General features: G+C 43.5%; 6 protein-coding genes across 6 annotated transcripts; all 6 read right to left on the minus strand.

Annotated features, from left to right (window-relative positions):
- Positions 1 to 7181: 7181 nt before the first annotated feature.
- Positions 7182 to 8895, minus strand: N7477_007209 (uncharacterized protein; the record flags this gene model as incomplete). The annotated part of the gene is given in 7 exon segments (XM_056968872.1): positions 7182 to 7402; positions 7459 to 7897; positions 8006 to 8284; positions 8303 to 8370; positions 8434 to 8515; positions 8594 to 8812; positions 8872 to 8895. 7 exon segments carry the CDS (start codon positions 8893 to 8895, stop codon positions 7182 to 7184), a joined length of 1332 nt encoding a protein of 443 aa, XP_056821668.1.
- A 5955-nt stretch (positions 8896 to 14850) lies between these two features.
- On the minus strand, positions 14851 to 16124 carry N7477_007210 (zinc-type alcohol dehydrogenase-like protein AdhB; the record flags this gene model as incomplete). Its single annotated transcript, XM_056968873.1, has 5 exons — positions 14851 to 15087; positions 15124 to 15144; positions 15181 to 15696; positions 15807 to 16013; positions 16077 to 16124. 5 exons carry the CDS (start codon positions 16122 to 16124, stop codon positions 14851 to 14853), a joined length of 1029 nt encoding a protein of 342 aa, XP_056821669.1.
- Positions 16125 to 17536: 1412 nt separating this feature from the next.
- On the minus strand, positions 17537 to 18266 carry N7477_007211 (uncharacterized protein; the record flags this gene model as incomplete). Its single annotated transcript, XM_056968874.1, has 3 exons — positions 17537 to 17720; positions 17861 to 18091; positions 18214 to 18266. 3 exons carry the CDS (start codon positions 18264 to 18266, stop codon positions 17537 to 17539), a joined length of 468 nt encoding a protein of 155 aa, XP_056821670.1.
- Positions 18267 to 18289: 23 nt separating this feature from the next.
- N7477_007212 (uncharacterized protein) lies at positions 18290 to 18530 on the minus strand (the record flags this gene model as incomplete). Its single annotated transcript, XM_056968875.1, has 2 exons — positions 18290 to 18351; positions 18407 to 18530. 2 exons carry the CDS (start codon positions 18528 to 18530, stop codon positions 18290 to 18292), a joined length of 186 nt encoding a protein of 61 aa, XP_056821671.1.
- A 159-nt stretch (positions 18531 to 18689) lies between these two features.
- N7477_007213 (MFS transporter) lies at positions 18690 to 18947 on the minus strand (the record flags this gene model as incomplete). Its single annotated transcript, XM_056968876.1, has 2 exons — positions 18690 to 18853; positions 18902 to 18947. 2 exons carry the CDS (start codon positions 18945 to 18947, stop codon positions 18690 to 18692), a joined length of 210 nt encoding a protein of 69 aa, XP_056821672.1.
- Positions 18948 to 26439: 7492 nt separating this feature from the next.
- On the minus strand, positions 26440 to 26831 carry N7477_007214 (uncharacterized protein; the record flags this gene model as incomplete). The annotated part of the gene is made up of 2 exons (XM_056968877.1): positions 26440 to 26679; positions 26742 to 26831. 2 exons carry the CDS (start codon positions 26829 to 26831, stop codon positions 26440 to 26442), a joined length of 330 nt encoding a protein of 109 aa, XP_056821673.1.
- Positions 26832 to 27625: the final 794 nt, after the last annotated feature.

Here is a 27625-nt window from a genome sequence, read left to right on the forward strand (position 1 = left end):
TTTCTATTCATTTTTATCATTATTTTTATTTTAGATTTTAACTTTCTATCTCTAATCTTTATTACAGTATATTATTACGTATCACGATGCGCAGACCGCCATTATATCACGTAAAGGCTGGGGCGCACTCGTAATCTTTATATATGATGTCGATATTTGAAGAAGTAGTGCGAATGTTCACGCTTTACTTCAGTCATCAATCATTCAATGATGTTCGAAGGCCGCCCCGGCCCACGATCATTTGATATTAGCACCGTAATAATGACTTATAATCTACTTTCCTTATGATAGTCACGTGATATATACGGGTCCTAATCCACAAGAGTCCGCGAGTCTGTAATGGCTAGTATGGCTATTTTTTTGCAATAATTAGGAATGCCAGAGAGCCCAGAAGCAAAGATTTAACCTCTCTGGAGATCTTACTTGTCGGTTCTGGATTAGATAGCCTTTCCCAAGAGTAACGTAATTACGTTATATAGCCACGGTGACCACCTAGGAATCATGCTTATAGGTGAAAGTGCAACTGGTCAGCAGTTTTGGCCCTTAAAATCTCAATCAAAAATGTGTCGCAAACACATAGGCGTAAGAGATAAATATTTATACGAAGCTAGGGGCGCTCCCGGAAGGTTTCATGCAGTGAGATCTTTCACGAGATCCCACCCGCTTCAAATCCAAACAATTCTAAATCTAGTATACACGACGACCTAAATTGGACCTCTCCATATATTAGGACAGTATTATATAGCGTTCGTCCTTTAAGTGAAACAAATACCACAGGCACGGTCACGGGTAACGAATCCTACTGCTAACTTGCGTTATGGAGCCGTGGTTCTTCTATCACACGTCTATATAACCATCTATCCAAGCAGTAATATACTATTATTCTGTATTTCGAAAAGCTCCGTTATGGATTAGGTTAGCTCTTTTGGCTGGCGTTCACTACGCTCTGCCTTAGGTGATACATAAGGCAACTTTCATCTTATTCGCTTACGAGATAGTTCCATTATTACTAGGAAATCTATAGCCGATACTTACCCAACTAATAAAAGCGTAGCATTAGCGTCTTCACTTATCATCTACAATAAGCACGGCATTCTGTCACAACCGCTCTCTGCCACTCACAAGCAGATTGACGGATTTAAATTCTCAGATATTAAGCTATTTTAATAATGTGACTACGTATTAAATACCTTTAGGTATGTAGACAACCGTGCATAGAGTCTCAAAATAACCAACTATAATTAATGACAATTAATACAGCGTTCGTTCCCACTCGCCTCTTTAATTAATTATAAAAATTAAATCTTATATAATAGTTGCGTTACGGATACTCCCAATTATTATTGCTATGTTTCTTATGGGCCGTTAATTACAGACAACTAGCAGTCTAATACGGGTCTGATAAGGGGGATATAGATCCGAAGAAATAGGTAGCTTGGCCACTTCTATGATCGGCCGTGAGGCGGACCCGTATTGCTCCTGTAACTAAGTCTATCCGATCCAGTGACTATGGCGGCAGAATATCCAAAGAGCATTATTTCCACACTTATATGCCTTTTACCGCTTATAGTTGCACCAATAATATATGCTGAGTGTTAACTCCCCTTTACGTAGAAATTCGTATTTATAGAGCTTTGATTAGTTATTTTTGATATAAGTTTCCTTTGCTAGGGTAAAGGCGAAATAAGATTGCCCGACTTAAGTGATAACTTGTGATAAATTAGATATGCAAACTTTATAAAAGAAAAAAAAAACATTTTCCCGGTATCCGGGAGGTTTCTAGGCCGAGGCCGACATAACCCTGCCTCAATAATATATATTGAGGTCACGTGTCACCTTTGTTGTTATTTTAGCGTAGGTAGGATTAAAAGTCTAACTTCACTTTGAATAGTCATAGTTTAAAACTTTGTACACCCGCACCGTTGCATCCATAGGGCGAATAATGCTTGCGGTAGGTGATTTACGTTAATACGATATCAATATAGCGATTTTGCTGGATAGCTACATCCGGAAAGTCTTAATAGCGGATACAAACTAGCCAAGCGATTTTGATACCTAGGACCCCGAAGGGAGGGAGTGGGGTTATTTAAAACAGAGCTAACTAGAACCGACTTCGCTATATCCAAAGAAGACCACAATCACCTTGCTATCAGAACTTATGGCGGAGCATAGCTTTCAGCATAAATTGACTGCCTGGGGAGAGCATAGATACAAGTTTAAACCCCATTATCCGATATCCCAGAACTTAAAAAATACTATGCCTCCAAGGGGTAACAGTTACATAGTGTGTAGCGACTTAATATGCTCCGAATCGGCCGCTATTATACTTCTATGCAGCCATTCGTACCATAAAGGGTACATTTTAATATAGCTTGCCTAAGATAGACGGTGCCCACTATGCCGCTAATTTCCCGATGATATCGTGAGAGAGCTTCTCACCCTAAAGACGTGTGGAAACGACTCTGCCAGACGCGGCGAATTCCAGGAAGCTATCAAGTTTTACTCTAAGTGTTTAACTCGCCTTAATAATCTTGCCGATAACCCTAAACTACGCATTGCTCTTCACTCAAATGTGGCGCTTATGTACCTTCGGCTTAAACTTTGGGATCACGCGAAATAGTCCGCCTCATAAGTATTAGAAGTACCTGCTATAACGCCGCAGCAGACAGCAAAGGCAAAGTATAGGCTCAGCCTGGCAGAGGCGGGGCTAGAAAATTGGGTCTTAGCACAATATATCTTGGAGGAAGCCAGTCTCTATGCTCTAGCTGACGTGGGAATTTTAAATGCTCTTAAAGAAGCAAAAGCAGGGCTACGAGCTATCTATAGACAATAGGTCGAGGCTGTATCTGTGCGTGAAGATTATGTTTCCCATACTATAGCCCTGCAATCTCAAGTGTATGACCTAACCGCAATGGAGCTGCTACCACTACCACCACTTCTGGCTCGCTTTGGTTTCCAAGATTCTCTTGTGTAAATGAGTATAAAGTACTTGTTAAAGCTCTATTTTTAGCTGGGCTCGGAACGACTTATAAAGCGCAAGCGGACTTACGTAAAATCCGATACAATGTCTTCTATCAATTTCCCTGTTCTAAAAGGCTGAGAAGTAAGAGGAATTTTTTTGATATATCTATAGCTTCAAGACTGATCTATCTATCTCGCTAGCACAAACTAAAACGTGAATTTAATCTAGCTTCATTAGCCAGCCCCTAGAATGGGGTGGCGGCGAGGGGGTAATGGCGGTGAAGGGGTAAAATACGTTATAAACAGATACACCTGAAAACATCTTATTCAAAATGTATACCCTATAGAAGCTGCACAAGTTCCAGCCCTCAAATTTTTGTTCCTCAGTGACATAGTTATAGTTCTCGGCCGATGATCACTCACCCGCGAAACCGGTTAGCCGTTTGATTCAAATGCTAATATGAGGGAGCATTCGGTTTTCTGAAAGAGCCTGTCGGTAGACTGTCATCGAAGAGCTCAAAGGAAATCTTGATTCCGGGAGGATTGAATTCTTTGAGCTTCTGCTGCAGGTTGCCTGGTTCTCTGCTATAGCTAAAAATGGTCTTTATGTTTGGTGGGAGGTCTTGGTAGGCGCGGTTGCCAAAAAAGGGGGCCTTTGGTTGCTTCTCAAAATCGTAAAGCATGAGATGAACCAAAGAGGCAGGGAATTTGATATTTTCGGCCAAGTCTTCGTGTACCAGCAAATTTTCGAGAACGCAAAATTTTTCAAATGACAGGGTCTTAGGATTCTCACTATCGATAAGCTGAATACCGCGAACGTCCAAAAAGAGGTTTGCGAGGGTATGGCTGGATGAGTTGAGAGCTCCGAGGATTCCCTCCACTTTTGATCTGCAGGTTGAGGCTTCAGGGTCGCATAATTTAAGGCCACAAAGCTCAAGGCACTTGAGACCCGGTGAATGCTGCAAAAGATTAATAATGCCCTAATAATCTAATTAGTATCCATTAATATTCAATTGCTGAAGCTAATAACTGCCTGTCCTCTTTCCGATACCTAGCTGATCGGAGGGAACAGGATACCGCACAAGTATTAAATTATTGAGACTGACTGGCTCGTCATATACTTCCCGCATATCTAGTCCCCTTTTAAGATAACCGACTCCTGGTTTTGGAGTAGCGCAGCTATACTAGCGTGGATCGGGAGCGATAAAAAGCGAAGATTTTTGGCTGCGGAAAGGATTGGAAGGAGTAAGTTTACGAATACTTTTATACTATATATGCTGCGCAACTTAATTGCACTAAAGACTGTTGGCATAACGGTTAGTTATTTTTGTTGTTAAACTATTCTTCAAGATACTAGGCATGAAATATGTGGTGATATAGGAGTGGGTGGATGGGTTGCAAATTTAAAACCGAGTTAAGACAAATTGCACTAACTTATCTATTCTCGTTAATTGGAACTTTATCCTAAACAATTTCTTCGGACAAAGGGTAGTTTACTAAGTAAATGAGCGATCGCCGGTTCCCAAACAGTTCTGCTTTGTCTGTGACGGATGTCCACTAAGCTGTGAATTATTGCTTATAGGAGGTTTGCTCAAACTCGTATAGCCTTCGTATTCTGCAGCCAGAGCTAGGCATTTAGAAGATGGGATATATAACTCGAGTATGTATTTAAGGTTCTGTTGAAATTCACTAATTTTGTCTTATATATTTAGTACCCGTGTTGGGTGGCTGGGAGCGGTGTGGGTGGCTATGAGACGGATAGTGAAGAGAAGGGGAAACGGAGGAAGATATGATATCACAGTTTACGCAATGATGACCACTCTATATATAAATAAATAATAATACTGCTTGTTCGGTGCTATTCCGATATTAAACTTTTGGTAAGTAATTACGAGCGTAATCTTTAGCATATTATTATCTAAAATATTACTTTTCTATATTAGTGGACTACGGTTAAAGGAACAAAAAAATGTCGTACTAGTCCCTATACTCTATGCTTAAGTAGTATGAGGTGCTTATCCTAATTCTTCGCCCGCTTATTGGCCCGTCGTGCGTGCTCCCGTAACACTATATGCGTATCCGTGAGCGGTATACCCTATTAAAAATTTAAAATTCGGAGGACTAGGACTTATTGGCTCCGAAGGGGGCTACGATAGGGGACCCTGCACTAAAACTTGTGTCGCGCTTATTGCCCCACCCAAACAGCTCCAGTGCGTCCCTACTCTCTAGTGCGTCCCTACTATCTAGTGCGTCCCTACTATCCAGTGCGTCTCTACTGGACAGTGCGTCCCTACTCTCCAGTGTGTCCCTACTCTGCCACTCCTGCGGGATCGTAGACAATCTACAGTTTCTACTCCTAAGCCTTCTATGTAATTGTGATGGCCTGGAAATTTTAAATCTCGGAAGTACCACGTTTCCCCGTTGCTCCTAGACTAACCGCACGATTATAATGATCGCTAGAAATCCTATATCCTACGAAAGACTACGTTTCCTCGTTGCTTCTAGACTAACCACGATTATAATGATTATTAGAAAGTCTATAGATAGAATCCTACGCTCAGTTGATTCGTGGGAATATCTATATGCGCTTAAACCGTGGTATTTCCTATGATAGGCTAGATCGATTGATTGATCCAGTTATGGGGGTAATCCTGCAATAGATATATCCAAATTATTGTAACGATCAGATCATATTTCTGTAATAAGGTAAACGTAAAGATAAATCACTATATATAAAGAAATTAGTTATATTGCCCGTATTCTAATTTATATATCTGATATTGATTACCTATTTAAGATCCCATAAGTAGGACCCTTACGTTCCTAGGGCTATATTCGACCCCATAATCTATGGCATAGCCCGCCCCTAGGCACGCTACTGATTGCTCCTAGAGTAGGAATTATAATTCCTAGAGTAGGAATCATAATTCCTAGAGTGAACTATATAGCTCCGGGGAACGAGAGGTGGTACCCTAGGAGGTTCGCTCTTATCCTTTCTCCGCCTTAGAGGCGGTCCGATACCGTTATTTCTCCGACTAAGCGGACGAAAAGGGGGACTAGATCTTTATAATTTACTGGGAAGGGATCCTAGGCGCTTATAAGATACCTATCTTAAGACATACGTAGACCTATGTGGCTTAAAATAAGAGCGTACTATAGATAAGAAGTATGGCACCCCGAGAGAAATCTAATAGGAGTGGTACTGGGATGAGAGACTGCTTTTGTCACTATGATAGAGCTATGTAGAGTATCCTGGAAGTGGTAACATGAAAGGAAGTTGATAACAGACTATTTTCAGATAGCTCGTTTTAAGATTGAGCGTCACTTGGAAGGTCGAGAGATAAGAGACCTCTCAAGAGACCTCTCAAAAGAGGTCTCTAGTTATGGGAGAATCCTCTTGAGAGAAAATTAGTCACAGTACGTCCCACCGAAGAGCACCGGCGACATAGAAAGGGAAACGTTATATGAGCTGGCTCTTGTACTACTTCTCTCCTAGTCCAATCGTTTTAGGCTTAATCCAGTCTTAGGATAGTCTAGAGGCGACTAGGAATTGCGCACGACGGTTCTCAGCCAGATACCCACGCTATCCCGGTGAGGGCTGGTATTATTGGCTTATTAGCTGAAGGGTGGGTCCCCGCAGTGGCCTTCGATTCGGTGGTAGGCGATGAATAATGCACTTAATATCTAGATTAAAATACCTATGACCCATATAGACCGTAGTCAGAAGACCGAGGACCCTTATAGTTACTAAGCCAGGGTGGCCGCTAGTTAAAAGCTCTAAAGCCTACCTAGACTAACTAAAAAGTACGGTTCCCATATCGTATATCTGAATTTTTTCGTACTTAGCTAGAAAGAATTACAGCTGGCCAAACACATAGATCGTATCATAAAGGTCTCCTAAGTGGAGTTTGTTATGAAGAGCCTCTCTGACTCGCCAACTTACAGAACTCACGACACAATCGATGGCGAGATCTTACTTATACCTTCCTAAGGCACTCGGATAGAAGACATAAGCATTATATTCTAGGGTATATAGGTAGCGGACTTAATGCTACCGATAAGATATTGATATCGTGAACAGATATAATACGAATAAATACATATATTCCTCTACCCTTTAGCCGACCACAAAAAGTTTTCCTTCGTATAGAGATGCCGATCTAAGACTGCTCAAATATAAGCACAGCCGTGTGCTTTTTTCCTATTGCTACCTTAATCACCTAGTACTGGTTCTCGATGGTAAACGTTCCAGTCTTCTCGATCAGATATTCTTTCATAGCCACATCCTTTCCACTCTCCTTACTATAACCAGACTCTTTGATCCTACCAAAGGGGCTCTTAGCAGCCGAACTGTTTCCTGTATTGAGACTAACGATACCCGCCTTAAGATTCTTAAACATTCTCCACATTCTATCAACGTCTTTGGTGAAAGCGTAAGATACTAGGAAGCAGTCGTTAGTCGTGCACCAAGGGCCCAGGGTCTGAATCAATACTAACTAAGCCCTATACTGGTATCGTTCGCCCATTTGGTGACCTCTTCCTCCGTTTCAAACTGGAAAACCGCGCACACGGGGCCGAATATTTCTTCTTGGCTAATTGACGAATCGTGTGTCATATTCGTTAAGATAGTCGGCCTTATAAAATATCCACCGACTCCGTGGCTAAGTCCACTTCCCTCTGCAAATATCGCGTTTTGGTGCGGCTTGCCTGTCCCAAAGGCTAGCTTAGCCCCGCGACGAACTATATCTTTAACCTGCTCGGCGACCTTGTCCAGGCTTCTAGGCGTGGTGACCGGGCCCAGGGTTGTCCTCGTATCTGTGCTATGTCCAATCACGAGCTGCTTTGTCTTCTTCACCAATAACTGAACAAACTTATTATGGATCCCCTTTTGAATATAGACCCTATTGGCGGTGATATATGCCTGGCCGGCGTGTCTCTATTTCAATAATAATAGTTAGGCGAGCGCCTGGTCGATGTCCGCATCATCGAAGATAATAAAAGGGCAATTACCACCGAGTTCCAGGGTGCACTTTTTGAGGCCCACCGCGTATAATCGAGCGATTAGCTTACCCACTCGGGTGGATCCAGTAAACGTGATCTTTTTAGTCCGAGGGTAAGCAATTAAGGCCTCCGAGAGCGACGGGGTATTCTCGAGTGACATAGTCAAGACGTTAAACACACTAGGTGGGAAGCCTGCTTTACTAGTAAGGTAGGTAAGTGCTAAGCAGGTAAGGGGTGTTTTAGGTGAGGGCTTTGCAATTATAGTACACCCAGCCGCTAAAGTAGCCCTAGCCTTGCGGAGGATTGTCGCAATAGGGAAGTTCTAGGGCATAAGAGCCACCGCGGGACCGATAGGTTGTTTAATCACAAAGATCCTTTGGTTCGGTGCCGAGGGAATACTGATCGATCCTTAGATTCTCTTAGCCTCTCCGGCAAACCACTAGGTGAACCCTATTGAGTAGTCTAGCTTACCGTGAGCTTCAGCTAGTGATTTCCCAGTTTCGTAAGTGAGGATCTGCACTAGATCGTCTCTCGCTTCTGCGATCAGATTGTGCTATTTTAAAAGCAGCTCGGTACGTCGGCGCGGATTAAGAATGCTATAGGATAGGAATGCGGTGTATAAGGAAGACACGGCGGATTCAACATCTTCGGGTCCATTGTCAGGGCAGGACGCGAAAGCCCGGTCCGAGCCTGGATCAATGACGTTGAAACGTTTCCCCGATGTTGCTTTAACCCAGACTCCATAGACATAGGAGCTTTGGCGCAAAAGCTCGGGGTTATTTAATTTAAATAGAGGATTTACCGCTATAACGAGGAAGACGCTAAGAATAGAAGGGGTGGCAAGGGTTCGCTAGAAAACTATATCCGACAAAGCTAAATATCTTACCTCTTATTCCCCGGATAGCTTACTTTCTTATATCCCTCCTTTCTCATTTTAGGGTTTCTATATCGCTATTTCTCGCTGGTAGCTTATCCAACTAATATCTCTTCTATCTGTCCCATTATGTCTAAGGTGGGTAAAGGCTTTATGCACAGGCCTATTTTGTCTTCCCTCTTAGTGGCCCTATAAGTTACCGGGCTGGTCACTATCCACCTATATAGCCGACAGCCCCGACTAGGAGATAAACTTCTAGCCTATAGATCTGCCTAAGGCCTAGACACCCCAGTTATCGGGCAGCGCTAGTCGTATCGGCTACTATAAGCTCCTACTAGCATTAAGGCCTAAGGGTCGGAGTTAGAATACCGGGAGGGAACTCTCGCACCACGACCCTATACCAACCACGATGAACTAAAACCTTTATAAGAAAAGGGCGTCCGAAGCCGCGATAATCCACTAATATAAAATTACTAGGTTAGGTAAATCCGACGTCATATTATCCCCCTACTATTTGTTCTCTAACGCCCCCGTAGGCTTCTCCACTATACATAGCGTGAAGATATTCACTACTTTGCCTATCCTAGGCTACGGATATGACCCAGAACAGTTTTAGAGAACTATCTTTGATACCAAACCGGACGCGATTATCCTCGACGGCGGCTCGACGGATCCGGGTCCTTATATGCTCGGGACCGGAAAGACCTCTATGCTCGACGAGCTCCTATCGACGTGACCTAGGGCTAATTCTTCGCGCGTACGCGGCCTTTGGAATCAAATTGCTTATTAGCTCCGCCCGCGGGGCCGGAACTAACTCGTACGTAGATTATACCGTGGAATTAATCCAGGAGATAAGCGAAGAAGCTAGGTTCTCCTTTAAAGTCTCGATGATCAAATTCCAGGACAATCGGGATTTTATGCGTAAGCAACTTCTCGCAGGCAAGACTGCGTTATACGGACCCGGCCCCGAGCTGACGGCAGAGGATATCGCCGACGCTAAAACAATCGTCGCGTAAATGGGCATCGAGCCGTTCCTCGAAGCGTTAAAAGGCGACCCCGATATTATCGTGGCCGGCCGCTCTTATAATCCGGCACCGTTTGCTACCTTCAGCGCACATAATGGAGTCGATATATATAGCGCCTAGTATATTGGCAAGATTATCGAATATGGAGGACTATATACCACTCCTAAGGGCCACTCAATCCTCGCCACGATATATCACGACCGATTTAATTTGACGCCGGTCGACCCCGGTCACCGGTGCACTCCGCTATCCGTTACTGCTCACACTATATACGAGAAAACGCGTCCGGATTAGCTTCCCGGGCCGGGAGGGGTCTTATATCTCGACCGGGCCTAATACACGTAGCAGACGGATGGCCGGACCGTCTCTGTCTAGGGTTCGCGGTTTATCCCTAGCGCGGAATATTAAGTGAAGCTCGAAGGCGTGCGGAAGCTGGGGTACCGCACCTCATTTATCGGGGGGGATCCGGGATCCTATCCTTATCTATAGGCTTAACGAGTTCCTTAAGTCGGTGGAGGCACTTACCCGGTCTGTATTCCCGTAGCCTTATCACTTAATCTTCTACGTGTACGGCCAGGATGCGGTAATGGGCCGCCGGGAGCCGTCGACGTAAGTCCCCCACGAGGTCGGTCTTCTCGGCGAGGTCGTGGCCGATTCTTAATTACTAGCCGACTTAGTAGCGGGATTCGCCCGGACGATGGTGCTGCACGGCGCGTATAAGGGCTAGCTAGCGACCGCGGGTAACTTTGCCTCGCCCCTGACGCCCCTCGAGCAGTCCGTCGGGCCGGTGTTTGAGTTCTCTATCTACTACCTTATGGCCGTGGACGACCCTCTCTCCCTCTTCCCAATCTCTACAGTCTATATAGGGAGACTAGGTAGCTCTAACCGGTCTGCGCAGCTCAACATCCCTCGACCACCCCTACGACAGAATAGCCGGGCCGTAATCCACCCTAAGATAACGGGATAGGCGACGGATGGCTCGCCTACGGCCACCTATATCGCGAGCCTAGCCTCGGTTATCCGCTCGAAGAACTCCGGCCCCTTCGAAATCACGTTAGATATTCTCTTCGAGAAGAAATAAGACTACCTGTGGGTTCTCCGTAGCGACGTGTTGAACCGAGAGACGGTAAAAAAGTTGTATTAGTTAGAGGATACAGATATCTTAGTTTTGATATTTTACGAGCCCGCGCTGGGCTAGAAGTGTACGTTTAAACGCCCCTAGAAGTAGGGTAGTATCGGCGAGCGCGACGTGTTCGGGGCCTAGCAATATGCGCCACTGCTGTTGTGGGAGATCCAGTGGGAGATCCAATAAGAGATCAAGTCTTTTATCCTTCGATGAATAAAAGAATATTTCCTTAATAGGAAACCTTAGGGTATGATATGATGATTGAAGAAGAATTATTTTTTTCTTGTAGAGAATTGCGGACATATTTATATCCAATCAACAATATTCTAGGCCTATATTAGACTTGCATTATTTTAAGTCTAGGCCTGTCTTGCTTTGAAATCAATTATAGTCTAGGCATCATTTTTAGTTGTCAAGGCATCATTAATAGTCTAGACCTATTGTCAAGGCATCATCAATAGTCTAGACCTATATTAAGGCATCATTAATAGTCTATCCATAGAACACCTTTTAATAGACCTATTATAATTAGGTGGCTTTTCGTATTTACCTGACCAATTATAAAAATCATAGTCTTCTTGGATGACTAAAGGTAATGCTGACAGTCCTTGATAATGCTGACAAAGGTAATGCTGACAAAGGTAATGCTGACAGTCCTTAAATATGCTGACAGTCCTTAAATATGCTGACAGCTGTCTATAGAAGTTCTATCGAATTATATAGATAGGGCAATTCACCGTTAGTTAGGGCGCTCGGATCCTCCCTTTTCTCTTCGTCCCTCCGTACGGAATCTTTCTCTTCTCTATAGATCGGTAATTATTAATACGCGCCTCGGCCGGGTCGGGTAAGCCGAACATCTGGTAGAGCTCGCACAGTCCTACCGTGTCGTTGCTCGGCGTGTAGACTACCCGCGCGGTAGTAACGTAGGAATAGACCTCCGCACGACTCAGTTTAGGTCGAAGGTCTCGGTTATGAATATAATTTATAATTTTATTTAATCGAGGCTTGAATGTAAAGAAAATACTCAAAATTATACCTATAAATTGCATAAACCATACGACACGAATCCTTAGTAGGTTTATAATGTTTTGTAAGCAAACGTAGGGGCTAGGCCCGACCCAGACCTAGTACTAGGTAGCTCGGAGATCTAGTCCCAAACCCTAAAACCTAACCCCGACTGGCTAGGTTTAGTCTGGGTTTTACTAGGTCCTACGGAAGACTCCGTGGGAATCAAACGAGCTTCCCTAGCCTCCCCGCTCGGCGTACCCTAAGCCATATAACGAGGGTCTGCAGACTCGCCCGCGGAGGCGGACTTTAATAATCTCGTTTCGCAGACCCTCGTCACTATGGATAGCCTATCCTCGCCTCCGCGCTATAGGGCCAAGCGTGCATACCGCCGCTATAATACGCGGCGGGTAAAGTGTAACGTTATGGAGAGCCTCCCCTGCGATAACTACACTAAGGCGAACGCGCGGTGTGAAGTGCTCGAGTCCCGGCGAGGGAAGTATCTTCGGAGAGTTCCTAAGCGCACCGGGATTGACTCCCCGCTACGGGCCGATATCGTATCCGATCCCTCCTATGCACCCACTGTGTTAGAGTGTGTATCTGCTACGCCGCGCCTAGCTCCAGTAGCTAGGTCATAGGCGACGCTATTACCGTAGGATGCCCCTCCCGCTTCCCCTCCGGAGGGGAACGATAAGGAGGAAGTGCTTTTCATGGGGGAGTCGGCGACCTTACAGTTTATGTACCAAAATCACAACGCCCGGTCAATCGCCCGTCTCCTAAAGAAAACTCTCGGTTGCAGTATCCGGTTATTAAGACCTAGCGGTTAGCACCCTATATACTTGGGTGGGAGCAAGAACGCCGAGAACGGCGTATTCGGTATCTTAGGAGTGAAGGGGTGTTCGACCTCCCCGCGGTCGCCACCGGCCAAATACTATGGGCTGCTTATTTTTAGTGGTTTCATCCCTACTTTCCTATTGTGAACCAGGTAAACGTTCTGGCAAAGTATGCGGCAAACGAATTGTCGCCGTTACTCTGTAATACTGCATTTTCCGTCGCAGCTGCCCACTGCGACAAGTAATTATTACAGGATGCCGGGCTAGGCAGTCGACTGGAGGCTCGCTACGTATTCTACACGAGGGCTAAGGAAATATATGACGTGGACTACGAGACCGAAAAAATAACCATAATTCAGGCCGCGTTTTTAATAAGCTTTTGGCGATCTGGCTAGCTGCTTAGGAAACACACCCGTCACTGGCTAGGTATCTCTATTAACCTTGCCTAGTCCAAAGCTATAAATCGATGCCTGGCGGGGTTAAGCCTAGCACAGGCAAAGCTACGCCGCTATATCTAGTGGTCGATCTATACTCGAGACCGTCAGGCCTCTGCTACTCTGGGCCTTCCAAACCGTATTAGGGACGACGACTACGATATTGAACCGCTGCATCCCTCGGACCTAGGAGAAGCCAGCTCGCCGAACCTAGGATAGCAGATTGTTCCTTGGCAAACACCTGAACAACCGGCTTATATTACTGAAATATCGAAGCTTGCGTAACTCCTCAGCGAAGTTATAGATATAGAATACTCGCCTAAGCAAACTCTAAGCAACTCGACGGCACGGTCAAACCTTAGGGATAAGTTTTTTGAGTGGGAGCGGAACCTACCAGATTATATAAGCTCCTGTATACGCTTTAATAAAAAGCTCGACCTATATACGGCTATACTATATCTTATATTTAATAATACCCTTATACTTCTTTATAGAAATATATATCTTCGTAGCGCCTCGAGAGAGGAAGATAGGGAAGGAGTCGTGGCCTTTCACGCAGCGTATAGGATCAGTCACCTGGTTAAAAGTCTGCTCTCGCGAGATCTTATGCGGCATAGCGATATCTATCTTATAAATAGTTTATTTAACGCGCTATGTATTTATATTATTTATCTTCGCCGTTCTGCCGGTACCCCTCGGGATGTTACTGAGAATCGGGCCCGAATATATCTTATTACACTTCACGAGTTACAGAAAACATGGCAGGTAACGGTCTGGGGTGTTTAACTATATCTTTTCTTTCAAGCCCTTAACGATGAAACCGCAAGACGGCTATATATATATAATAGTGAGGCCTCGATAGACGAGAGGCCCGGCGGCTATGTCTTAACCCCGGTTCAAACTATATAACCGAGCCCCGTAGAGCCTTCTCCTATCGGTGGTGACTTTAATAATCCTCCCCAGTTTCCTACTGCTAATCTCATATTGGAGGAGTCTATTTTCACGGACCTTCCGTGGCCATAGTCTATGAATAGCTTCGAAGATCTGCTCTGTGCCGTACTATAAGTAGAGTAAGGACTCTCGTATTCAGAGGCGGGTTAATAGGAGCCGAAGAGTATCCTTCTGCACCACATATAGATTATTTTGTGATATAACAAATATGCATTAGTATTCAGGTTAATGCCAAGTATTGCTCGTTAGCTAAGGCAGACCTGTCCCTATAAGAGCTAGATATATTCAGTAAGTTACATAGTAGGTCCTTAGACGATATTTAGATATTACACTATATATAAGTGTAGCTTGTATTTTAATAATGCGATATTTGTGCTGGGTTGAAACTTGAAGTTAGGCTAGCAGATTATAATAGACTAGGTTGTGGTAAGTTCTCAGGCAGAAAAAATAACACAATAACGAAAGAAGGAAAGGGATTAGGAGCGAAATAAAGATAGAAATCGAAATCTCTAGTTTTAAACGAGAAAAGAAAGTGGGAATAAATAGATAAAAAGAAAAAGAAAATAGACAAAACACTATAAGGTTCCAATAAGTATAGGACCTTTCAAATCGGGACTATTTGCTATTTAACCCTTCTCCCTTATATTAGGGCCTCGATTATCTTTCCTGTCGTAGTACTATCTATCTTAAAAATAATTTTGTGCCACTTTCTGGACTTAAACTCTTTATACGCTTTTGGCGCTTCCTCTAGGCCTATTATCTTCTCGCACAGGAATACTAATTTCTTCTGCTCTTGAATAAGAATTGCGAGTGCGTCCTCGAAGATACTTCTTACGGGGCATCTTCTAAATTCAATCGTCATATTCTTTCCGTAGAGCTATAAACCAGAAACGGGAATATTCTCAGTATGTACCCCGACACTGCTAATCTTGCCCTAAGGTCGAATAAGATCAAATAATAGCTGAAATACGTCTGCATGGCTAACAACCTCCAGAACGACATCCGCACCTCGTCTATCTGTAGCATCCTTAATCTTCTGCACTGGATCATCATTGAGATTAATCGGTATAGCCCCAATCTTTGCAGCTTGCTCCAGACGTTCGGGAATGGTGTCAATAGCATAGACCTTGTTAACCATAGTAAGTGCGCAGGTAATTGCATAAATACTAACAGGGCCGCACCCCACGCAAGCGACCGTGAAATTCTTGCGATCCCGTATCTCGAGGTCTTTCAGAAAGCGAGATACGGCGAAGTAACCTGTGGGGAATATGTCCGCTATAAGGACAAGTATCTCCTCGGGAATATCCTTTAGTGCATAGACAAAAGTTATGTCGGCGAGTGGACACCGGATATACTTAGCTTGGCCGCCATCGATTATATTATCTGGAACGGAATTGCCGAACAACTCGCCCTTGGTGCAGCGAGAGGCCTCTCTACGTATATAGTAGTAGCAGTCCCCGCAGGCTATATAAAAGGGAACCACGACCTATATAGATTTAGTTATCAGTATGAAATTTGCTTCTTTCGTCGCTTCTTCTTATAATATAGTAGATTAGGATAGCTATAGCCGATCAACAGTTCGCGGATAATACGGACCTTGTCACCGACGTTAAAATTCTTCATATTATCTCCCTTTTCCACGATATCCCCAACAAACTCATAGCCGCAGATAAAGCCCGGTGGTGCTTTCAGATAACCGCGGTAGAAGTGCAGATCACTGCCACAGAGCGCCGTCGACGTAACTTTGAGAATCGTATCGGTAGAGTGAAAGAGTTTAGGATACGGGCGGTCTTCCACTTCGACCTAGCGAAAACGTTAGAGCAATGTTATGATTTCAGAAAGTAGAACAAATAAGGAAAATCAAACCTTATAGTCACCCTTAAGAACGACTGCGCGCATAGTGTTGGGAGGCATCTCTCACAATTTTTAAACAAAGAAGCTAAGTTAAAGGTTGTTTATCTTCGAATAATCTTTAATTAGTAATAGTTTCATCCGTCCTATCGTCTGTTATAAGGCATTTTTCCGAGTCAAAAGAAAGTTATCATTATGGGGTGGTCTATTAACCTTCTACCCTCTCCCCCCCTTAAGCCCGACGCGGTTGATGTAAAGCCGTATGTATTGGCTATGAGTCCCAATCGCCGAATATGTATCCCCAGATCACCAAAATTCCCCCGCTTCAAAGTCCGAGTAGTATCCTACCCTCGAAAGGCTCCTCCAATTCTATAGAGCTTTATTTACTTCCCGACTTTCCGTTGGTTTGGGCGGTTTATATAGTTATTGTAGTGGGAGAATTGGTGACATAATGAGCCTATGTGTGGCCTCAGGCATGATTTAATGTCTGCAGTGCATAGTACATCTCCAGACACACTTAGAGGGAGACAAGTCATCTACCCAATTCATTCAGGATTCACCCAATTTCTTCTATCCATGATGCAGCATTAAGATTATCCCGCACGGCCGCAACAGGGCATCAGTACGGCCTCATCCAGCATCCTCTACACCAGACAGGCAGTGTGTGTGTGTGTGTGTGTTGTCCAGTCTGCATCGCCAGACAGCCATCGAGCCGTTCCCATTTCATTATGTAGGTGCGGATCCCTATCCGATGCTCGGACGGGAAAACTGAGAATTGAACGGAATATTGCGATCAGACTATGTTATCCTGATTTGAAGGAAAAGCAGTAAATTCAACTTTTATGCGTCTGCCGTCTGAACATCTTAACTCTCCTTCTGGGGTCTGATTAGCAAGGCTAGATTTTCTTCTCTTTCCCCATTAGTTCTAGGAAATAACTGTACCTTGTACCATTACTAGTAGGCAATATTGTAACTAACGCACCCATACCCAGGGATCCTGATTTAAATAAAAAGTGGTTCTTCTTTTTGGGAAACGCCAATTACTGTTGGCGAAAACCTATATTGAATTAATATGTGGTGCTAATAATCAAAGTGTATGTATGCTTCTTTCTTCTCAGTATTCATTGCCTTACATAAGGATTCACGCTGGACTAGAAAAATTTGGTGTATTGACAATTTCTGCGTCCAAACTCTTTTATCCTCTATTCTGTGAAGAGATGATGAAAGAGATAGTTTCGGTGGGAGTAAATAGCTATTTCAAGGGAAATATTTGACAAGCATAGAATTTAAGAGCCGGCGGCCTCAAGGCCAACTCCAACACGGCTCCCTTATAGAACCCACCGAGGCTCTCCTATCGCCAAGCGTGCATTGCACCGCCGATAGTACCACTAAAGCGCGCACAATAACACTATACTAAGGCCCTGACTTATAGCGTTAACCCTATGCCCTAATTGGTAGCGAGGGGCCTGCTGGCTTTAGTAAATCCATACGATAACGATCTGCCCCGGTCCTATAAATACAATATTTAAGCCGGATGCCAATGATCTAGCTGTCGTGCTGCGAACGTTGTCCGAAACCCAGGCATATAGAGGGGGTAATACAGCAAAGACAGAAGAGGTTAAAAAAACCAATATTATATAACGCAGATGTAGTGCGGGGCTCGGAACATATGCTATTTTCTGTTAGTCTTTAGCTCCTTTTTGAAATATCGAATGACTAGGACCATCGTACCAGGAATAAGGAATGAAATTAGCCCAACTAAGCAATATCCGGAGATGATAGGCCCTCGACACACATACTTATCTGATAAGTAAGCTGTCACCATAGTTAATATATATACATAGGCATATAGAGGAATAGTAAACAGCTGGGCCTCGAGGCCAGTATAGCTAAGTTCCTGGACGATCGTAGGAGCAAATAGTGACAATAAAGAGACACTAATGCCGACGCAGAAATAGACAATGTAATGCAACCATAAACGAACTTCCTTCAATGTTGCTTTTGTATCGGCCCAGTTTAACTTATTACCCCTAGTAGTGTTAGTTCTGGTGTTTTGCAATCAAGCGAAGATTAGAACTATACCCTCTGGAGACATTGGCTCCAAACGATCCTTAAAGAATACTCTTTTCTTTATCTATTAGCCAAGACACACTCTCCGGATACTTCGGTAGCTATATGAACACAGCCGCGGCGAGGATTAGGCATGGGAGGCCTTCAAGAAGAAATAACTATCTCCAGGCACTGAGATTGCCAACCTGGTTCATATGCCTAACTCCATAGGCTATGGCGCCTACAGTGATTTTTTTTAGTAAGCTATATGGCGCATGTTTTATTAGGATCCTTACCTCCAAAGGTAGCTACTAGAGTGGCACTCGCCAGAAAGACCGTAATTCGGCTAGCCCTCTCACGAGGCCTATACCAGAAGCTAAGGTAGAATACTATACCCGGGAAGACACCAGCTTCTGCCATTCCTAAGATAGCTCGAAGTGCTATTAAAGTTTGAACATTTGGGGCTCCGGCTATCCTAGCATATATTGCACCGAAAGAAGCAACCAAAAACGCTAGCTATCTGCCACAATCCCCGTTATGCCTTAGTATAACTTCAATTAAGCCTGGATATGGGTTTTCTTACACTAGAGGAGAGAAGACCTTTAGGGCGAGATTGCTCGGTGCTTTAAATACATAGTATGCTACCAGGAAAAGCATAAGCGCTACCCGGTACTGATGCTCCGATATATTAACTGAATACATAATATTGTCGGACGTATCTTTATTTAAGACTTTGGCATTGGCTATCATATATTAGCTTCACTTATGTCCAGATAGAATTATCTATTTACCTATATTAGACCGATCAAGGAAGCAGGTAAGGTATATAAGCGCCATAAACGGAAGGATACGACGGTCAATCTTTCGGTAGACGCTATTAGCTTGTTAGTTGGTACCATAAGGCTATTCTGAGAGCTACCGACCGTCTTAGATCTTTCTTTGCTAGCGGAGGAACAGTATCTTCTAGGTATTTAACGTGAATACTGTCCTCGCTAGCTTTCTTCTCGACTTGGAATTCGCTTATTGGTTAACGATTTTTATATAAATAGAAGAATAGATAACTCTGGACGTTATGGGGCTATTTTTAATTACCAGGAAGGGCGTAGATTTATAGATCTTAATATGGGCCTTAAAGCTCCGCATTCGCACTCGACTTTCTTGGTTCGGCGTCTTGTGTGGAGCTTTATTATGGATCCCTCCCTATTAGGTTACCCCGTATTAGCCGAAATACTAGAATTTATTGTAGTCGATATTAGGTGGCCGTTTAAGTGGTCCCAGCCCGGTAAATAATATATTAACTAGTAACCAGATAATAGAAGTAGAAGATAAGCGAGAGGGCCAGGGCCCCACAGAGAGGGGATAGGAATAATCGATAATAGGGCCAGTTCTAGTGCCAATTCTAACTATTATATCGAGCTCAAATAACGAGACCGGGGGGGTCTAGGGGCATTCAGAACCGGCAGATCGTATGATAAAGCGCTCTCCCATTACCTACTCTTATACTCTCCCAGAGGTCAAAGCAAACAGAATCATCCCCCGGCTCCAGTGGATGCCCGGATATTGAGACGGCCCCGGAAACGAAGCAGCAGATCGGCTTACCAAAAAACTAGCGGACTTAGGTAAGACAGCCCTATTTTGTCCGTTTTTCTCTAAGGAGAAAGTATTTATTCGCGACTGCACCCACTCTCAGTGGGAGCAAGAATAGATAGCCTCCACTAAGGTCAGCCACCTCCGTAAAATCGACACTAAGCTACCATCTACCTATATAAGACGGCTATATAGCTGATTGCCAAGGAGTAAAGGAGTGCTGAATATAGACCTACGTCTACGGCTGTCCGTAATTGGCCTTAAGTCAACTATTCTGGATCACGGGGCCTAGAACTAAGGCCTTGCGGTCGCAGCGCCCCAACCACAGACGCATATCTCTAGGCCTGGGACCTGCGTGGACATAATTCCATAGATTTATTATATAGTTGGCTTTGGGTCACTCGATGTGTGTCTAGTTAGAAATACAAATTTTAGAACGCGGGCAATAAGAGCGGCAACAGAAAGAAGGGCTAATCATTAAATATTATTAGCTAAGCGGCACTCTCTACCTTAAATCTCAGCCCCCTTCCGTACTGTATGGAGAACTACTGGCTTGGATTTGATGCCTATAGAATCTGGCATAAAAGTGGGTATGCCATAGAGGATTTTTTCTAGGTTGGTAGGATGAAATAATTCTTATACCAGACTTAGGGGGTGCCTGGGTATTAGGAAGTTCGCCTGATAGAGTGGAGTATGTTCCCTAGCCAATCATACATAATAAATACCTCACTTCTTTCACTATGTTTATTGAAAAGATAAATGAATTAATTAGTTTTTTTTTCTTTTTGCAGTCAGATTTCTGCGACAATCAATTGTTTAATCACTGGCCGCAAATCTTCTCTCGCCCGTTAGTTGACCTTTTAACTCTTAGCAGGCTACTAATTATTCAGTCAACTCTAAACCGTTATATTTTATCGTGTATCAACATAATGCCTCCAATTTGTTTTTTTGCCCGGTTATGTATGGCCCCTTCTTTCTGTTACCCACACTATATCTGCAAACTGATCGACGACACTATCTCCTAGGACCGGTAGATCGGGTTTTAGTCTCTTAATCGCAGGCATACATTTTATTGCCTCTCTCTAGCGTCTTAACATATCATTATGCCCGGTTATATATATAATCACAATAGCTTTCCGTTGAGGGTGCACAGAATAGCCAAAAAGCATAATAGACCTAATTAATTCGTACATATTTAATTTAAACACAGTGAAAGACATAAGGTGTTCATTAAATATTAGCTATACAACATCTTCCGCCCCAAATGACACGCATTTCCTAATACCTAGGCACCGCCCGAAACTTTTTTTTTGCGTTAACTGATTGATAAATTCATTTGCCCGACGGCTTAAGGATTTGCTAGTGCTAAAAGTATGCTGTAGTGACGTTGCAGACACGTAAAGGGTATGGCGGGCAATATGTTAATAACGTTAAAAGTACGGTTGTTTCACGTCGCACCTATTTGATGACTGCAAATAACACTAGTAATTGTTGCCCTTCCAGTCTTACGGGGCAGCCTTTATAAGTTCAACAGACAAAGGACCGATTTCGTGTAATACTTTAAGGAATATCGTGGCCTTTTCGCGTTCTATGATTGAAGACTCCCCTTCGTGCAATAACATTTATATTTATTGGGCCCCTTTCCATTAGCGGACCTAAGTTTTATAAGAGTCCCTGCTATCTATATAGGCTTCTCTACTCCTAAAGTACCTCCAGATATCAAGGTAACGCGCTTAATGGCCGCTATCAAGGCTACCAGGCCTAAGGATGTCGTTTCGAAAAGAAAGTTAATGCGGCAAAAACAATGCCGTCGTAAAATAAGTCTGATAAAAAAGGTATGCGAATATAGCAGGATGTGTAGCGAAGATATATGCGTGGGAATTCGTATCCGAGAGACGGGCCAGGTACATATTTTATTAGCGGATACTTCGGGATTTTGGGCTTTCCTTAGCTCGCAATTAGTATGTCTCAAACTATGGCTCTGATGAAAAGATGACTGACCTATTAAGAACTCCTACTATCTAGCCCTAATACTAGTGACAGACCAGGACCTACCGCAGGTTGATAAAGATACACCGCAATAACCTATATGAAGTCATAAGACCGAAGCGAAACTCTCACCAGAAAGAACCTTTGTTTTTCCTATCCTCGGTCAGGGATTTTATGCAACCATTATCCTAATAGTTTAATTTACTTTACTGAGAATATAGCTGTGATTGGCGGTCTAATAATGAATTTTATATGAGGTAATTTTCTATGTGCAGTTCCCCAGACGGAAGAGGGCTCCGTAAGGAAGAAGGCTCCGTATAGAAGAGAGCTCCGTATGGAAGAGAGCTCCGTATGGAAGAAGGCTCCGTGAGGAAGAAGGCTCCGTATGGAAGAAGACTACATATGGAGACTCACTGATTACCAACCCAAACAGGGATGGCAAATGCGAGATATTATTGGCTAGCTTAACTACTCCTTGAAGCTCTAGACTACTCGGTCTTCCTACTCTAAGGTAGAGAAAGGAGTCCTAGAGAACCCTTCTTAGACCCTTAGCACCTCCTTATCTCCGGCTAACGCCGAACGACTTTAATATTATTGCCTCCATAATTTTCACCTAGATTAATTTTAGCCTTATGAAATAATTATAACAGACCTAATATTATATCTTTGTAAATTTAAAGCACTCGAATATTATTGCCACTATAATTTTAGCCTTATAAATAATTATAAAGGGGCTAATATTGTGTCTTAGTAAATTTAAAACTCGCCAATTTTTAAAAAAGCTAAGATTAAGGTGCCAAAATCTAGGTCTCTTATATTTCGTTTTCAAAAATTTGAGCACTATATTTTTGTGTGCTATTCGACCGACTCACTCACAATATTTATGGCACGATAGTTACGCTAACGATAAGATATCTAATTTCGGCGCAGCACAATATTGAAATAGCCGTGGTATTAAGTTGCCACTCCCATACTATGACCTAAAGGCCTAATAAATTCCCACGTATTACCTGCTAAGTGCGCCGTTTCACCTACGAACTGAAACAACATAGTAGCTTTCTGTCTAGTTTTTAGCCACGCTTTTGGCTCGAATAACCGTGGCCTGCTACGTGTTCAAAAGCCGCTATTGCACTTTTACGCTTTTGCGCTTTTTGCACTTTCATAACGTTTGACGTTCTTTGAAAGCTACTCCCTGGCCAACGAGCCTACGACTATAAGAGCACCCTCTTCAACTCTACTTTTTAGCACGTCCAATTCTACAGTCCCGGGGAATATTTTAGGCTACAAACTGGGAGATAGCGACTATAGGCCCTCCTTATTTAAATGGCTCTTCTTCGAAAAGAAAATTAATGCGTCAAAAATAAGGTCGCCGCAAATCTAATTTAATGAAAAAGGCACGCGAATAGATTATTTACGGATTTAGCAGACTTTGACTTTGATTACTGAGAAATCTAGTGTTAGAGATAATTTACAGTATCTGCTTTTAACTATCGCGTTAATTTAATAAAGTAAAGGATATATTAGTTATCTTACGTAATATAGTCTAACATAGATAATAATTGAAATTCCCTATCGGAGGTCCCGTGAAGCCCTAGCGAAAAAATATGATATAGATAGTAGCCCACTAGTATGTGGAGACATTGACGGTATAGCGGTTATCTGATAACGAGCTTTTAGCCTAAGAGGCACAGGAGGGGAACCACTAATATTAGTTATGTGTATTAGTATAGCGATTAGCCCCCGCGAGGGCCCGAGTTATTGAGAATTCGGTATCGGAATACGCCGGCCGGAGGATAGCGCAATATATTTATCGAAGACGGATTAGTGGCATTAGTCACGCGGTACTATAAAGGGTTTTACGCTAGTGGTAATGCTAAGGTAATCTATCGGTATATACTACGCGCGGTAGGCGCTAGCAAGGGGAGAGGAATCCAAACTTAGGAAATAAATACTATTCGAGAGGTTGAGAGGGAGATATTTACTTATTTATAGCTAAGAGTTTTGGCCCTATTATTAGGTGACATAGCCACACTAACGGGTGCTTTAATTCTTTAAGAGGCACGGGTTCAGTATATTCCTAGGACCCACTTAATCTTGAACACCCGGACCACTAGCCGTGTCGTAGCGGAGTAGAGCTCGGAGGACACTTCGAGGTTAACTCGATAGCGTAACGAAGGTGTAGCTTGCGATCCTTCGGGACCGCAAACGCGTATCTGTACTGCTCCGCACGGTCGAACTATTCGAAGTTCGCGAATTTCGGTGACTCGAATCAAATCGGAATCTTAATTACTGTTAAGTAGTGAAACCTGTTAAATTTTTGGCGCTGAAAACCGATAGGAACCTTATTATAATCAAACGATAGTTAATTAAAATGGTTTGAATAACTAATTGACTCCGCCTTAGCATTAGAAAAAAATCCAATGCCAAGAACGCCAACACTTAACCTCCTTATATACGTTAGCTTAAGCCTTAGGCGATAATGTGATACATATGCAGGAAAAATGATCAATGCCTAAGCATATCACTATCACGCTCACTTAGTACTTTCAAACTGCTTTACTAGCTATTAGCAGTCTTAATAAGATAGGTATCTGTCCCTTGCCCAAAATACCTTTCTCTGCACACTGATTTATATACAGTTTATTTATCAGCACTTACGTAAATTTTCATCTACTTCACTAGCCCTAAGGGCACGGTTTGCGGGCCCTAGGCACCTAACCCCTCACTTAGCCCCTAACCCTACTCCCTAGTCCGTGAACCACCCTATATATAGTCGATTTTCTCCGCCCCGGATTAGTTAGCGGCCTTACTGGCCTCCGATTTTGATTTTCCCTTACCGCCCGCCCGCCTGCCATTCCCTTTATGGCCCTAAGCTTACCTTAGTAGTATGTGCCTAGATCACTTCGTATAACTAACTAGCTAGATTAACTAGGAATAGGGTTTAGCTGCCTCTTTTCCTCCTCTGTCGCCGCGTCGCGGTCGCCTCACCGCGTGACGCGGTAGGTGTCGCGGCCCCCTATTATTATAGTCTTGTAATAACCCTTCTTCTTCTTCTTCTTCTTCTTCTCCTTCTTCCTTCTTATTCCCATTGGTTCTATCCTATAGGGTGAACTGTAATAAGGCGCATTATAGTTTAGTCAGCATTTTTTTATATAGGCTTAGGGTTTCCCGAGGGGGCAGATTATAGTTAGTTTCAGGGTGCCATTATAGTTATGTTCCCGTAGGTTTTTTCCGTTTAAATTTTGAGATATTTTAATTAAATAGTCAAATATTTATTATCCTAAGTTATAAGGCTATTAAATAATTATAAGAGGTAGTTATAGGGGTTCAAAGTCGGGGAATTATTTTGATAGGGTACGGTCGGCCGCGCTATCACTAACATTATCAAAACCCTATTACCCACCACTATACGATTCGTTATATACGCACTATTGGTTAGATCTATTTTAAGAGTTAGTCGAGTTGTTTAGGGGTTACGATTAGTTCCCAGTTTCAATTTTATTAATATCCGACTAATTTCTAGCGATAGGGTTTCCCTAGCGTATATCCGGTCGTATATTCCGTATCACGATATATATATTTATATTTAATATAAGTTAACTAGCGGAGTATACTATTGCCGACTAGTATTTTATTTATAATAAGTAGTGGGGAGTTACTATTTATCGTTAGTGCGAGTATAGAGTGAAGCCTAGGGAGATTATCCGTTATTTAACTAACCCTAAGGGTAAGCACTGTGTCCGCAAAGGTATTACAGAGTAAGTAGTAGATATTATCCGATCTACCGATAAATAGGATAGCGTCGAGGAAGAGAGCAATTTATTCCCTACGAGTATAGACTATCCTATTCCGATATTACCTATTTACTAAGATAGGTTATAGTGCTAATTTTGCCGGCAGATTTACCGCAGTCGGGACAGTTTACGAGTATATTAGTCGAGGGAGCATTAATTTTCCGCGTACGGCTATAGGGGTAAGCTATAACTATCCGAGGTCGCTATAGGTAAGCAGAACTAAGAGGAACGAGCTAAGCGAGTCGTATACTAGCGGTTTTTCCCTGTAGATTAGGGTCATATTATATCGAGGTTCGCTAGCCCAGTCCCTAGTATAAGCCCGAAGCCCCGCCGCCTTAGGCTACGTAAGTCGCCGAAGCCGTGGACCGGTTACGAGAGGCGTTTACGCGGAAACTATAGTTAGAATACGAGATCTAGCCTAGGGCTATCGACGAAGCTAATCTATAGTTAGACCAAACGGGATAGGCGATATATTTACGCGGCCGTAAGCCTAAGGAATTACGGATATATACCGAAAGCCCCACGGACGAAGCGGAGGGTGACGAAGGGACCGCGCGAGTGATTTAGGATGCTATATTGCGTGTGGCTAGCAAAAGCCAGAATATCACTAAACGGATAGGATATTTATTACGGATTGAAGCCGCCCGTACCGATATAGAGAAGATCTCGTCGAAGCTATTATAGGTATATATAAAGGCGGACGATAAGTTAGAGCGATACGTCGACCTATAGCGCCGTATTTTGATATTTTTCGCCCGTACCTAGGTTCCGCATAATTGGAATAGTCCGGTATACCGGTTTAGTCAACGGCAACGCGAGGCGTGGGACGCATTATAGTATTCCGCCGAGTGTCACAAGGACCGGCCCGAGCCGATCCCTACCGAGGGTCCCGACCCTAACCCGGATATATTGCAACCAGTGGAAGCCGATTGTATGGAATTCATGATTGAATTGTTAAACTAGCGCATCCGATCCACCGAGTACGAGTTAGCGTTAGTGTATGCGTCTGCAAGCAATTCCAACCGTGTCCACAAGCCCCGTTGATCGTACAGCCCCCAATCAAGATTCTCAAATATGAGCGGCTGTGCCATTTCCTTGTATCTATGCGATACGTAGCAGAGGTTTCTGAGAGGTTCAACTTCCAAATGATTGAATATCATCCGTAGTAGCTGGTCTGGTAGAGCCTTGATAGTTGACTTCTGTCCACTGTATCAGAGATAATAGATCACGGTAGTACTTTGGCACATGAAGTTTCACTCACCAAATTTTGCGGCATTTCTTCGCATTTGCGCTTCTTGGGCGCGAAGGTATCTGCTTCCTCAGCTAGGCGTTTTTGGCCTCGGGTCTTCATTTGGCGTGGTGACTGAGGATTTGTAGGTGCGGGTGAATATATGTCTTTTTTTGTCAATCTAGGCGAAGGAGAGGTGCTGTAGGTAATTGTCCAAAAGCTACAACTAAGCTCTTTATCTAGTGGGACTGAAAGAATTAGATAGGGGAGTGTGCAAGGCAATACGCAAGGCAGACTTAGAGTGGGGGCCGCGCTGGGTCAGCCTAAAGCCTTAGTTGATCAGCCACTAGAGCCGGCCCCCAACCCAATTCTCTGCTGCCTAATTACTTTGAACCAGCAGTGCAGCCCACCTATTTTTAGTTCCCATTAACATACTCGCTACTGCTCCGACCTTATCCCATAGGGGTAAATGGGATGTATATATCCCAGTAGGTTAGGGTTTCGTTAACTATGGGAGCCCCTATCGCATCGAGGTAAGTGGGATGTATATATCCCAAGGCTAGGGTTTTGTTAACTATGGGAACCCATTCCGAGAGACCAGTAGAAACGCCAGTCCAGAGACTAACTTAATTCAATTCATGCTACGCTTCTTCTGGCTCAAGCGCTCTTCCCTATATTGTTCTTTATGTATTTACCCGCTCACGTTGCGAGGGACACCGGCTGGCTAAGACGTGATACTTCCGGCGGCAGAATCATTGGGTACTGCGAGGGTACGGTGCCAGGCACCACACCCCTGTCTGCGCTATGGTAATGAAACCCTTTGAATCATCCGGATAAAATACTGTTATTTACATCATCTTTCAACCCTGTGGGGCGTACAATTCTACGGTAATATCTTCACCTGTGTGCCAGGGTTT

Source organism: Penicillium maclennaniae (assembly GCF_028827695.1).
Source record: "Penicillium maclennaniae strain IBT 15551 chromosome Unknown utg000006l:1.0-2513246.0:1.0-2515036.0, whole genome shotgun sequence".
Lineage (NCBI taxonomy): Eukaryota > Fungi > Ascomycota > Eurotiomycetes > Eurotiales > Aspergillaceae > Penicillium > Penicillium maclennaniae.